The 12,948-nt window shown below is 35.3% G+C and overlaps 1 protein-coding gene across 1 annotated transcript; it reads left to right on the top strand.

The window, feature by feature from the left end:
* The first annotated feature begins 9,596 nt into the window (after positions 1–9,596).
* On the top strand, positions 9,597–11,785 carry DENR (density-regulated protein). Its single transcript, XM_074120101.1, has 2 exons — positions 9,597–9,858; positions 11,346–11,785. Exons 1-2 carry the CDS (start codon positions 9,705–9,707, stop codon positions 11,714–11,716), a joined length of 525 nt encoding a protein of 174 aa, XP_073976202.1. The 5' UTR covers positions 9,597–9,704; the 3' UTR covers positions 11,717–11,785.
* Positions 11,786–12,948: the final 1,163 nt, after the last annotated feature.

Raw genomic sequence — 12,948 nt, 5'->3', positions numbered from 1 at the left:
AGTAAACAAACTAAAAAAAAAAAAGAAAAAAAAAAGATTCATCTTTCTGGTTTCCATTATTTACGGCTGCAATTAGAGACAAAAGATTGACTTAGAACTTGCACTTACTTTGAAGTCCGGTATTCCCTAACCAGCTGGACCCTTCCCTGAGCGATTTTATTTTTTATTTTTATTTAGGTACTTATTTATTTTTTCTTCAGTTAATACTTAAAGATAACGGCGAGCGTGCACTCTCTTTTATGTAAATTTTAATACATGCATTTTTTTTGTAAATTTTATAATTCGGTGCAAGTAATACAGCTTTCGTTCTTTCAAACATTATTATGCAAATAAAATGAGCAATAACACCGACATTGAGTGATCGAGGGAGAGAGAGGGAATGATAGAGAGAGAGAGAGAGAGAGAGAGAGAGAGAGAGAGAGAATGTTTTACAACTTTAAGAATTCATAATAATGGTTATTTTTCTTTTAGCCGCTTGTTGCATTTTCAATCTTATGAAGTTATATTGTAATATACACATATGTGCATAACTAAATCATGAACAGTAAAGCATATTGCATATTCATACACATATTATCATATAAATTTCTGCATAGAAATTAAACGTAATTTAAAAAATAAAAAGTAACAGAAAATCTTGAGCAATTAAAAAAAGGTTTGTGAGAGACCTCCCCCGCTCTAGAAAACTGTGAGTAGAAGTCAAAGAGGATATGCAATAAGTACAGAGAATAAAGTTGAATAAACACACTTCCCGAGTACTACGCTTTATTTTTCCAAGAAAGCCTAGCGAAATCGTTTTGCTTAAAAACCAAAACCCTTTGGCAACGGCCCCAGTAATCGTGAAAAAGCTTTTACTGAAATGCCTCACTTCCGGTGTACTGATGATCTTCCTAATTCTTTTGGAAATTTTTTGGTTAGACATTTCGTAATCTGAATTTTTATATACAGGTGTTCTAGTACTGGCTTAAAATGGTATTTCAAGCCTCTTTTAAGCTTAAATAAAATTTAAAATAGTTGAAAATGTGCTTAAGTAAGCATTCTTCTTCTTCTTCCTCTGGCTCTACGGTCCTCGAAGGACCTTGGCCTCCTCTAACACCTTTCTCCACTCCTCTCTTACTAAGGCAACTCTCCTCCATGTTCTCACTCCCAAACTCCGAACATCTTCCTCTACATCATCCAGCCACCTAATCCTCGGCCTTCCTCTTTTTCTCGCCCCCCCTGGGTGTCCATTCATTATCTTCCGGTGAATTCGGGAATCTTCCATTCTTACCAAATGGCCTAGCCATCTCAATCTTCCCCTCTTAATGAAACCTACCAAATCCTGCTCCTGGTACAGCTTTCTTATTTTCCTGATTCTGTACCTTCCCCCTTCTTTCACGGGGCCAAAAATTTTCCTCAGAATCTTCCTCTCCCAGGAATTAATCAATTTTCCATCCTCCTTGGTCAACACCCACGTATCACTGGCATACGTAACCACTGGCCTCAATATGCTTTTATAGACGGTTAGTTTTGCCTCCCTTGATAGTTCTCGGAAACTTAAGACTTTCCGTAGTGCCCAGAAACACCTGTTGCCTGCCGTTAACCTGCCTTTTATTTCTACACTCACTTCATTTTTTTTTTTGTGTGTTCTCGAAGAAACCTTGGTAGTGATGAGTCGCCTATATGCGCACCGTACAATTTTGAGAGGGTTGCATCTTTCAACTATTTAGGGGCCGTTTTAACCGATAAAAATGAAGTAAGTAAGCATTGCTGGAGAATATCCCTGACTATATCCAGTTTTGTATGTCTGACCGGTTTCAAAACTTTCAGCTATTATTAGAGAGGTTAATGCATAACTTATCTTTGCTATTCTAACATGTACCCGGGAATCGAACCCACTAAACCAACAATATATCTTAGCTTTGCGGGTCTATTCTCTTAACCGCCTAACATACTTTACTATAAATTTCTCATATTAACCATTAAATAAAATACAAGCCCTAGACACTGGGAATCGAACCCACTAAACCAACAATAATCTTAGCACTGCGGGTGTAGTCTCTTAACCGTCTAACATACTTTACTATAAATTTCTCATATTAACCATTAAATAAAATCCAAGGCCTACAGACCGGGTAATCGAACCCACTAAACCAACAATACATCTTAGCATTGCGGGTCTAGTCTCTTAACCGCTCGGCTACCGAGGCGCCTATTTGTATATGTATAATAATATATATTAAAATAAAAACAAAAAACTTACACCATTGTAGCAGACAGCATTGCGGAAATCCTCGGAACAAAAAGGAAACTGATATTGAATAACAAAACCACTTTTCCCTCACAAAATCCTTCACAAAAATATTCCGACAGAACATAATATAGACTAGTGACTATCACGGACACAGACTGATAGTACCTTTTTTTGAGGAAAGGGATGAAATAAAGATTGTAAGATGCATCTATTAAGGTTTCAGTTTTTTAACAGCAGGTGCTTCATCAGTAAAACCATCTTTTTCAGAAGCATCATCCAAAAAATTGCTTTAAAAGCAGGTGTTGTTAAAGATAATACGTCTTTTTTTATTATTATTATTAATATTCTTCTCCTACTTTTAATTTAAAAATTATTTGAAGTTATTAAAAGCTTTTTAAGCTCCATTAATTTTTTTTTTTGGGTAAGTGAGTGGCTCACTATGTTCTATGACACCTTCAATACATATTTATTTAGTTTTTTTTGAAATTATCATTACCCCATTTCAGGCATTAATGTAATTATTCATCTTGTTAAGGGTAACTTTAGCCAGACTTCTTTTAAGTGTCAGCAGACACGTCTTAAAGGATTGTAGTTACACGATAATTAGGGTAGAAAATTGGTTAATGTATGAAGGGGCATCCTAAAAAAAATGTAATTCAACTTTATTTTTACACTCTCCTTATTGCTTGGTAAAGAAATAACCGTTTCTACTGAAGTTCAAAACTCTAAACTGGAAAATTCCAAATTATTTAACAAAATAATAACATTTATATGAGCATTGTGGTACTGGGTTCGATTCCCGGTCTTAGGCCTTGGTTTTTATTTAATGGTTAATATGAGAAATTTATAGTAATGTATGTTAGACGGTTAAGAGACTAGACCCGCAATGCTAAGGTGTATTGTTGGTTTACTGGGTTCGATTCTCGGTGTCTAGGCCTTGGATATTTTATTTAATGGTTAATATGAGAAATTTACAGTAAAGTATGTTAGGCGTTTAAGAGGCTAGACCCGCAATACTAAGATGTATTGTTGGTTTAGTGGGTCCGATTCCTGGTCTTAGGCCTTAGATTTTATTTAATCGTTAATATGAGAAATTTACAGTAAAGTATGTTAGGCGTTTAAGAGGCTAGACCCGCAATGCTAAGATGTATTGTTGGTTTACTGGGTTCGATTCTCGGTGTCTAGGCCTTGTATATTTTATTTAATGGTTAATATGAGAAATTTACAGTAAAGTATGTTAGGCGGTTAAGAGACTAGACCCGCAATACTAAGATGTATTGTTGATTTAGTGGGTTCGATTCCTGGTCTTAGGCCTTGGATTAATAGTTGGACGTCGCCTGAAAAAATAGGCAATTACCTTACTTTACTTACATTTATATGAATTTCTTTTTTCAAAAAATTCGAGAGAAAGAAAGAAATGACTTCCACACACACCCCAGTCCATAACCTCAAACTAATTTGGAAGTTGGTCGTTTAAATCTATCAGAAAAAAAAATAGGCATTACTTTTTCATTCAATAAAACAAAGTTTTATTTACATTGAATGGAATTAATTTAATTGAAGACAATTAGAAATATCTTCAATCCAGAACGGGGTGGGGACAAAGCACAATATTTCAGTCTTACCAACTTAATAACCCTAAGAAAATAAATTACCTTTAGAATAAATATTTAATTTACTTTCTATCTGTTCTTCTGTTTTATTTGCTTTTACAAATGAATATATATATCAAGGAGAAATTAAAAGATAAAAAAAAAAATTAAGTTAAAAAGGAAAGGAAAGAGGATTAATAGAGAAATCAAAATTAGGTTCGTTATTTTGGGAGGGGGAGAAGGGGCAATTAGGGAAAGCTAACTTTTTTCCCCATATTTTTGTTTGTTTGTTTTCATTTCGACGGGAAACTGTTCACGTCAAGTGGAAAAAAAAGAACTTGATGAAAATTGGGTTTTAGGAGTGTACTAAAATATTTTCCAAATCTAGGTTTTTTTAGTCACATTAATTGCTTGTTAGAATGTTTGTTATTAAGCGGAGAAGGTAAAAGATTTACACTAACTTCATCCAAAAAAAAAGGAGTTTTTAAATTACCGAACATCAGTCGTTGGTAATGTCAATAAAAAATAATAATAATAAAGTAAACAAGTGTAAACAATAAAGAAACGAACGAATGATATGTTTACACAAAATGGCTGCGTTCAAGTTTACACATTTCCTTATCTAAAAAAAAAAATAATCACTAATTGAACTAATTGGAGGCCAAAGATTAAAAAAAAGGAATAAATGAGTCAATTGGAAGTGGAATTACCTAAGGGGTTTACCTTCTCTTCCTGTATTTTCATGGATGTATTGCAATCGTGTAAAATTTCCACTTCCTTTTCCGCTGTACTTCCCACCCCTTTCCAGGTGACCCTCTAGGAAGCGTGGCTTACACGGCAAAGCTGCCCCTACATGTCATCACTATCACCGCACTGATTACCGGTCATCCTTTCTCCTAGTAAATGATCCCGTAATAGCTAATTACCATCTACAAAGACACTTTAACATCCTGGAACGTACTAGAAATGGAGAATCAACAAAAAATCCAACCTTAAAACTTAAAATCTTAGCCACCATATATTCCAATCAGAATTCCCTCCCAGTAGTAACTCAAGTACGTTCTATCTAGAACTCCACCTTCATAACTATTCACATGGAATCCTTATACTTTATTCAAATGATACTGAACTGAATCACAGATTCAGAATATTAAAGAAACTAGAGGCGCCACGGTAGCCGAGCGGTTAAGAGTCTAGACCCGCAATGCTAAGATGTATTGTTGGTTTAGTGGGTTCTTTTTCCTGGTGTCTAGGCATTGGATTTTATTTAATGGTTAATATGAGAAATTTATAGTAAAGTATGTTAGGCGGTTAAGAGCCTACACCCGCAATGCTAAGATGTATTGTTGGTTTAGTGGGTTCGATTCCCGGTCTTAGGCCTTGGATTTTATTTAATGGTTAATATGAGAAATTTACAGTAAAGTATGTTGATGCTAGTCGCCTCCCTCTTCGGCACTTAATTTGGTAGTTGGACGTAAAGACCGCCTGAAAAAATAGGCATTACTTTACTACTTTACTTTACTTATTAAAAAAATTATATGACTAAAGCTCCAAAACTTACTTCACGTAAAACAAATGACAACTATATACCACACTCTACTAGCTCCAATATGGAGTTAATGGAATTCAACTATACGGGCCAGCCTAACGTCTTTCCTTCCTCTCAAGACTGCGCACAATTATAAAGATTAAACTAATAGACAACACAAGGATGCAGCAGGAAATGGGCAGAGTTAGAAGTTGGGAGCTCTAAAAACTGTAAATAAAATTTCACTCATATTAAGGCGGCATGTCTCTCTTTTGATTGGCTATCAGACAAGACTATTTCCAAAAGGAACTCTCCCCCCCAAAAAAAGGTTTTGAAAGGAAGCCATGTCGAAATTTTTTTCGATCTATAAGGAGAAAGTCGAAAAAGAAAGAGTATTGCACTCTATGTACTATTCGTCGAAGCAGATGTTATTAGAAATATCAGGAGAAACTGGGCCAGGATATAGGAGAGTTGGAGATCCTGAGAAGATAGACTCTATCCAAACTAGAGGAGCCGGTCCAGATCTGAAATTGGAAGATTATGATGCGGTCGATGGAAGTAACCTCCCGGGTGTCACGAATTGGAATCCGGATGTATAGAATAGAGCTGAATAGTGGTAGCTCGTTGATTAGGTGTGGATATGCCCCCTAGATGGATAGCTTACACCGGAAATGCACTAGTTGACGATCTCTGCATCCAAAAAAAGATACACGGTTAGTTAAAAACGTAAATGCATTTTATAAAGGAAACAACTCAATCACTTTTAAACAAATAAAATTATTTATTATAAGAATTTGTTTACTTTTGAATATATTAATAATTTAGGCAACATGAACGGCATTTCCGGTCACGCCATTTTTCACTAGACATGGAATTTTTAACAACTCATCATATGCTCCTTAACAGTATGGAAGCGATTGGACTGCATATTATAATAGCTATTTAGAGTGTAGGCCAATCTCCCTCTAAAAAATTACAAAAATCGGAAAATCCATTCATCCAAGGTGGTACTTCCGTTAGAGGGATTTTTCATGGGTAGGTTGCAACTACTGTTTTTTTTTGTTTTTTTTAGTGCACTGGCCAGCCTCCGAACAGTGTCCACTCGTTATATACAACCCTGTCAGGCGCCACGGTAGAGGCGAGCCCTGCAAAGCTAATATGGATTGTGGTACTGGGTTCGATTCCCAGTCTTAGGCCTTGGATTTTATTTTAAGGTTAATAAAAGAAAATAGTATAGTATGTTAGGCGGTTAAGAGACTAGACCCGCAATACTAAGATGTATTGTTGGTTTAGTGGGTTTGATTTCTCGGTGTCTAACCCTTGGATTTTATTTAATGGTTAATATGAGAAATTTATAGTAAAGTATGTTTGCTAGTCGCCTCCGCCCGCGACACCTAATTGGTAGTTGGACGTTAAGCCCCGCCTGAAAAAATAGGCGATTACTTTACTTTATACAACCCTGTCCAGCATCGAGCAGTGAGCTGTAAGCTTCTATTTGAAAGGAAAAAAAAAAAAAAAATTTAAGGCACAGCAGCTGGATTCGAACCCAGGATGTTCGCGTAAGAATTCCATTATCGTATTTGAGAGATTGTTTACACATTCTCACTGACTAATGTACAGATGATATTCTTTAAAAAAAAACACTTTTTCCAGCATTGGGGGCCTTAAAAATCGATATTTCCGTTTAAACAGGAAATAATTAATTTGACATGTTCATTTCCCTTGCACAAAACAAAGGAAATAGTTTTTACAAATTTCCTTAAATATTTCGTAAATTCTGGTACATGTTCTCTTTGAAGTATGTTCCCTCCCACTATCAAAACTAAATATTCAAAAATTAAAAGTTATTAAACAAAGAGCCCACAAAAACAGAATCTTCAAAAAAAACCCCTAATAATTTGCCCCAGCACTAACACGCACTAATTTTACTTAATTACAATTAAATAATTACGTATAATTAGATCACGGACAATGGATAGACCTGGGGAATATGCCGTGTAAACATATCGCCTATGTCCGACGGAAGCAATTATAAAATGTAATGTTTCTTGTGCTAAGAAATTATCACTAATTTTAAGGCATGGGTATGGGATGGATGGCTCTTGGCTTTGTTCACTATATAATATTGTTCTACAAAAGCAGTCTTACCTTATTAAGTAATTACAACTCTTGCAGTTTCTGGAGTTGTTACGGTGTGTCTTATGGAAATATTAATGACATGTTTCAACAGGAGATACATTTGCTAACATGCTTTTTTTGTTTAGTTTTGTTTGTATATTTGACTTTAAGATTATGCAAAACGGAAAAGAAGTGAAAAGAACTAAAAGAAACAAAATGGTCTTAAGAAGGAAGTTGTGCATCAGCGCTGTAGTTTCCGTCTTAATAAAGACTTATCTTCATAGTAAATTATTCGGAACGTCTGCGTCTGGCTAAAGGTTTTGTCATCGAACTCTGTTAGGTTATTGATCAAACAAATTTGGTCTAGAAAAAAAGATGCATTTTATAGTTGTTTTTGTCGGGAATAATATACAGCTAAAGCAGAATTCCCTATCTGATTTCCTGGATTCAATTATACTCCAGATGGGCCTCCCTTACACTCTTAATACACAATGATCTTATAAATATACAGGGTGAACCAGTAAGTATTGTCCATAGGGCTACTATGTGTAGTACATCTAAGGTGGAGTTCAATGACGTATTGGCCAACTTCATATTTTCCATTGTTCTTGAGTGACGTCACTTTAATTTTTTTTTTCTAAAAACATTACTTTTTCCCAATAAAAATGTTATTACTCAGAAAGTTTTAGTCTGAATTCGATTCTGATGACACGATTAGAAAGACAGATAAATTTTCTAAAAATTGATACCATTTTGCAGCATAAGTTATTCTCCGAACAGCCTCTATCTTCCTCCTGGATACTGGAGAAAAATAAAAGTAATCTGCAATTTTTTAAGAAAACTCATTAGGCCCTTATGTGATCCATTATCAGACCCTAGGTGCTGGCACTTTTTATAAAAAGTTTCCTTGTCTAATGTGGGCTTTCTAACGGTATATCATTTTCCAGGATTCCTTTTATCTTCGTATGAGAAATTACGTTTGTTTTGCAAGAAAAAAGGTGTTCACGAGCACCTAACAGTGTTAGTTTTATCAAGTTGTTTAATTCATTGAAAACTCTTTTAGATGGACCAATAGTCAATTTTTAAAGTAGGCTGAGGTTACAAATTGCACTTGAAAAAAATAACTTTTTGAGTAATAACATTTTTATTGGAAAAAAAGTAATGATTTTTTTTAAAAAAAATTTAAAGTGTCACTCAAGAACAGTGGAAAATAAGAAGTTGGCCAATACGTGTCATTGAACTCCACTTTAGATGTACTAGACATAGTAGGCCTATGGACAATACTTACTGGTTCATCCTGTATACTGAAATCAGAAGTCTACAGGGTGCCTAGGCTAATCTTTACCCACCATGATCCCTCATGATGAGGAGCACGAGGAAATGATGTTTAAATGCTGACAATCAACGATTGTGCAAAGTGTGTTCGTCTGAGATAAGAATTATGAGCTGGGTATCTCGCACCTAATTAGCAGCACAATTAACAATCTCTACAATCTATATGGCCATTATGAGAATGCGAAAAAAGTGCTCAGAGAAATGTTGTTAATGTTGCTCTAAAAGAACTCCCAAGCTTCTTGAAGAAATGGCTTAGTCCACTCCCCCCATTATAGGAGGTTATTACTAATAATTACAATTTTAATTAACTTCAAAATAGCCTGAGTAAGTTATCTTACTCCAGTAGGATTCCAGATGTTTAATTTTAGGGAGCCTTCAGTTAGAACATCTGGAATTACGTGAACATGATTAGCGATTTCACTAAAGAAACAGGTTGAATGATTTTTATTATGAGAGAGAGGTTAAAGTAAGTTGCCTCAACTGACATCTTCAACGGGTATAATTGATCTTTTTTAGTCTCATTACCAGACACTAATAGCAATTTTCAACAAAATCTCAAACCTAAGAAAAATAAAGTTTCAGTTTTCTGTGATTTTAAAATAATTTATTCACACACACACCCTCAGAAAAGGAGAAAGAAATCTTTTTCTAAAAACTATTTTAATGGACTCAAGAGACGACCACAAATTAGATCCTCAAACTACTCAAAATTACGAGAAATATTAACTGTGAACATACCCACAATGCATTTCGACTGCAGCATTGACGTACAACGCTACTACTGGCAATATTCTGTACTTTTATAACCTGGCTGTAGAGTGACCAAGCTGTATAACCTTTTCTTTTCTATATGGTAATGTTAATTATTTAGTAATTTATATGAATATCAAGTTAAATAATGGGTCCAAGTGAAGATGTTTCATATCCTTTAAGTGTAATTTATTGTGGCAATTGTTCCTTACCGTTGGAGTATTGTGAATATAATCAAGATCACGACAAATGTAAAGCATGGCTAGAAAAGAATCTACCAGATGAATTTCAAAGAATTGTAGGTAAGTAATAAATGAATTTAGATTTAGAATAGTTTAAAGAATTATTATTGAATTTGATCTATAATTCGTAGTGAAGAGGAAGTGTTAAAATGTTCTAAAATATGATTAGTTTTTCTAAAATGTGCAACAATAAGACAGTGTACTTATTTTCCTGAACAATCATAGTATTGCTTTAGATTTATTTTATGTGTACTTCTTTCTTTTAATTCTGCATCAAAAAAAAACTTGTAAGAAATTTTGTAAAATTACGAAAATCTGAAGTACCTCATCATCCAGATTAGTGTTAAATTACAACCTTCATGTTTAATTCAACTTAATAGTTGCAGAAGTTAAAGAGAAACAAAATTAAGTAAAAGATACTACATTGTTAACTAGTTATTCTATGTTTCTAGTTACTAATAGAATTGAGAGTTTAATAAGATTCTTTCAAAAATTTAAGCTGTATATCTTTTATACATTAATCTTTATACTTTAGCCGCTAGTATATGCTGTATTATTTAGGTGTTCATTCTATGAGAGATTTAGCTCTTCAATTTTCAGTGTTTAGAGACACTATGAAGCGCTATCTTAGGATGAGTTGCTAAACAAAAAATGCTCTAAATGTGTTTAGAGAATTTTATGTTAAAATTGAGAATGGGTGTAGATTATAAAGGAAGTGGCTGGCCAATCCATTGCCACCTAAAAGATCTATTGTGGCTCCCGAATTAAACATTGTTCGGGCATAAATGTATGAAATAAATTGTTAGTTGCACACTTTCAAACTATCTCTGTAGGCCCTATGTGTTTTGAGTGAGTGATTGGGCTAAAAGTGTGAATACTGTTTATGTTATTAGACTGGGATACCCGCAGGGACGCCAAGATCCCTGAAAAAGTGGCTAGTTGACTTTATCCGTCTTAGTGCTAATGTCTTTTTTTTATTTCTGATCGGTTGTGAATCGTTATCCGATTTTAAGTGATAATCATAGTTGAATTATTAGTTTCTTGTAGAGAATTTGTCTTCCACTTATAATATTTCTATCATACACTATATTTGCTGACCATTCAGAAATAGGGCTGTAAAGGATAAAATAAACTACAACTATTTGTGGTTAGGGAATCAAAACTAAAAAGCCATGACGTTATTCGACGATAATTAACGCTCTAAGTTGACTTTATTTTTTTTTACAGGTACCACATTTTTTTTTTTTACAGGTACCGGAGGCGATGCTGGAAGAAACAAAATATATAGTTCTTTACTTGCTCCTACATGGTCATTCGGACTGTTCGGATTGGGGCTGCCAATTGAACTAATTTCAGTAGAATACAAACCCTCCAATCCTGAATCCTAAAGTCTCCAACCTTACCGCCATCCACACAAACCTAAATATTCTCTCACTGCCGCACACATAACACAATTCCACGCTAAATTTAGCTTCCCATTACAATGCTGCCGTTTTGTTTCATTCAAAAAAGCCTAATACGTGCTACATTTTTTTTTTTTTTTACAGGTACCGGAGGCGATGCTGGAGACGATGGACAGGCTACTGATGAAAAGAAACGTCAAAAAAGAGGCGGCAAAGGCGTTGGAGGTGCTAGAAGAGCGGAAGAAGCCGCGGCTAGACGTGTCCAAGTATGGCGAGCAGCCAGAGGTAGGCGTAAAAGTGTGACCGTCATCAGTGGTCTGGCAACGTGTAAAGTGGATTTAAGGGCGGCCGCAAAGATGTTTGGTACACGATTTGCGTGTGGTGCTTCGGTCACTGGCGATGATGAAATCGTTGTGCAAGGCGATGTGAAAGATGACCTGATTGAATTAATACCAGAAAAATGGCCTGAAATTGATCCAGATCTGATAGAAGACTTGGGTGATTTGAAACGTTAAAATATTTATAATAAATTTGTAAATTGATTCTTGATTTGCATTAAATAAATTTTTTATTTATGAAAACAATTGTTTTGTTTACGCCCACGTTGGATGTATTTAAGAATTAACTTTCTTTCCATTCCCTAGAAAGCAAAACTAAGAGGTGCAAGGGACGAAAGAAAACTGAAGAAGTAGGTAGCAAGGAATACACAAGATTCCTTAATAATTATTTTATTAAAACATCTGAACGGAATTATTTCAGGAAACTATATAAGGTAAGAACAAACCGCTAATTTTTCAAGAACCTCTCGGTAAAAGTGTTGATTGACCGTTTGACCTTGAGGTAGAAACGTCTTTGTGGACGATTCCGTGGATATCGGAAAAAACAAATCAGCGTGCATTTGATCTTCGACTTCAATAATGCTCCTTGTCACACAGCAATTTCAATAAACCAAGAGTTTTTGGCCCAGTAAAAACATTCCTGTGGCTCCTCCAGCCTCCCTTATTCGCCCCTGACTTGAGTCCTTGTGACTTTTTTTTCTCCTCTTCCCGAAGTTGAAAAATTACACCTCAAGGGAACAGTCATTTTGGGACAGTTGAAAACATTCAAATGGCTGTGTAACCGACCAGCTGAAGGCTATTCCAGTATCGGAGTTTGAGCACTGCTATGAGGAGTGGAAGAAACGTCTTCCAGCGCTGTGTGGCTTCAGAAGGAAGTTTATTTTGAAGGTGACAATATTTTATTTTTATTTATTTATTTTGTAATGTATAAATATATACAATAAGTAAATAGGAGGTGAATAAGTAGAACTGTTGCGGGAGGAGCAGGAGGAGAGAAGCTACCCAGCGGTAGCACTCTCTATTTGAGATAGGAGAATGTGAGGAGGAGAGTAGAGATTAGTTCTTCAGACCTCAAGGAAGTCGCGGGGCCAATGGCGATTCAGTCGGCGAAGAGGATTGTTTTAGGGATGTCAGAGAAAGTCTGTACAAGAGGATTTGAGCAAGTAGAGAGAGAGCAAGAATGGAATTTTTGATATTTAGTCTTGGCGAGTTGGTCTATAAAGGGAATGTTGAGGTCGTTGTAAAGAGTGAGGTTAGTCACCGTAGAAAGGTTGTGTCAGCCATCTGTCGGAGGAGTTTTGATTGAAATGTTTGTACCATTTGTAGATTTGTTGGTTTGGCTGAACCCCACAGCTCTGGTCCCGCAAGTCCACATAGGTTTGAGAATAATACTACTGTATATTAAACGT

The sequence above is a fragment of the Rhodnius prolixus genome, unplaced genomic scaffold, assembly GCF_049639745.1.
Source record: "Rhodnius prolixus isolate KJV_2025 unplaced genomic scaffold, Rpr scaffold_2, whole genome shotgun sequence".
NCBI lineage: Eukaryota > Metazoa > Arthropoda > Insecta > Hemiptera > Reduviidae > Rhodnius > Rhodnius prolixus.
Note: the sequence above shows the minus strand (reverse complement) of the source record. Positions and strands in the feature narration are given on the sequence as shown.

Excerpts from the sequence above, each read along its gene's own strand:
- DENR (XM_074120101.1), top strand. The coding sequence starts at position 9,705 with ATGGGTCCAAGTGAAGATGTTTCATATCCTTTAAGTGTAATTTATTGT. Across the intron at positions 9,859-11,345 it reads TGAATTTCAAAGAATTGTAG|GTACCGGAGGCGATGCTGGA; the intron begins GTAAGTAATAAA and ends TTTTTTTTACAG.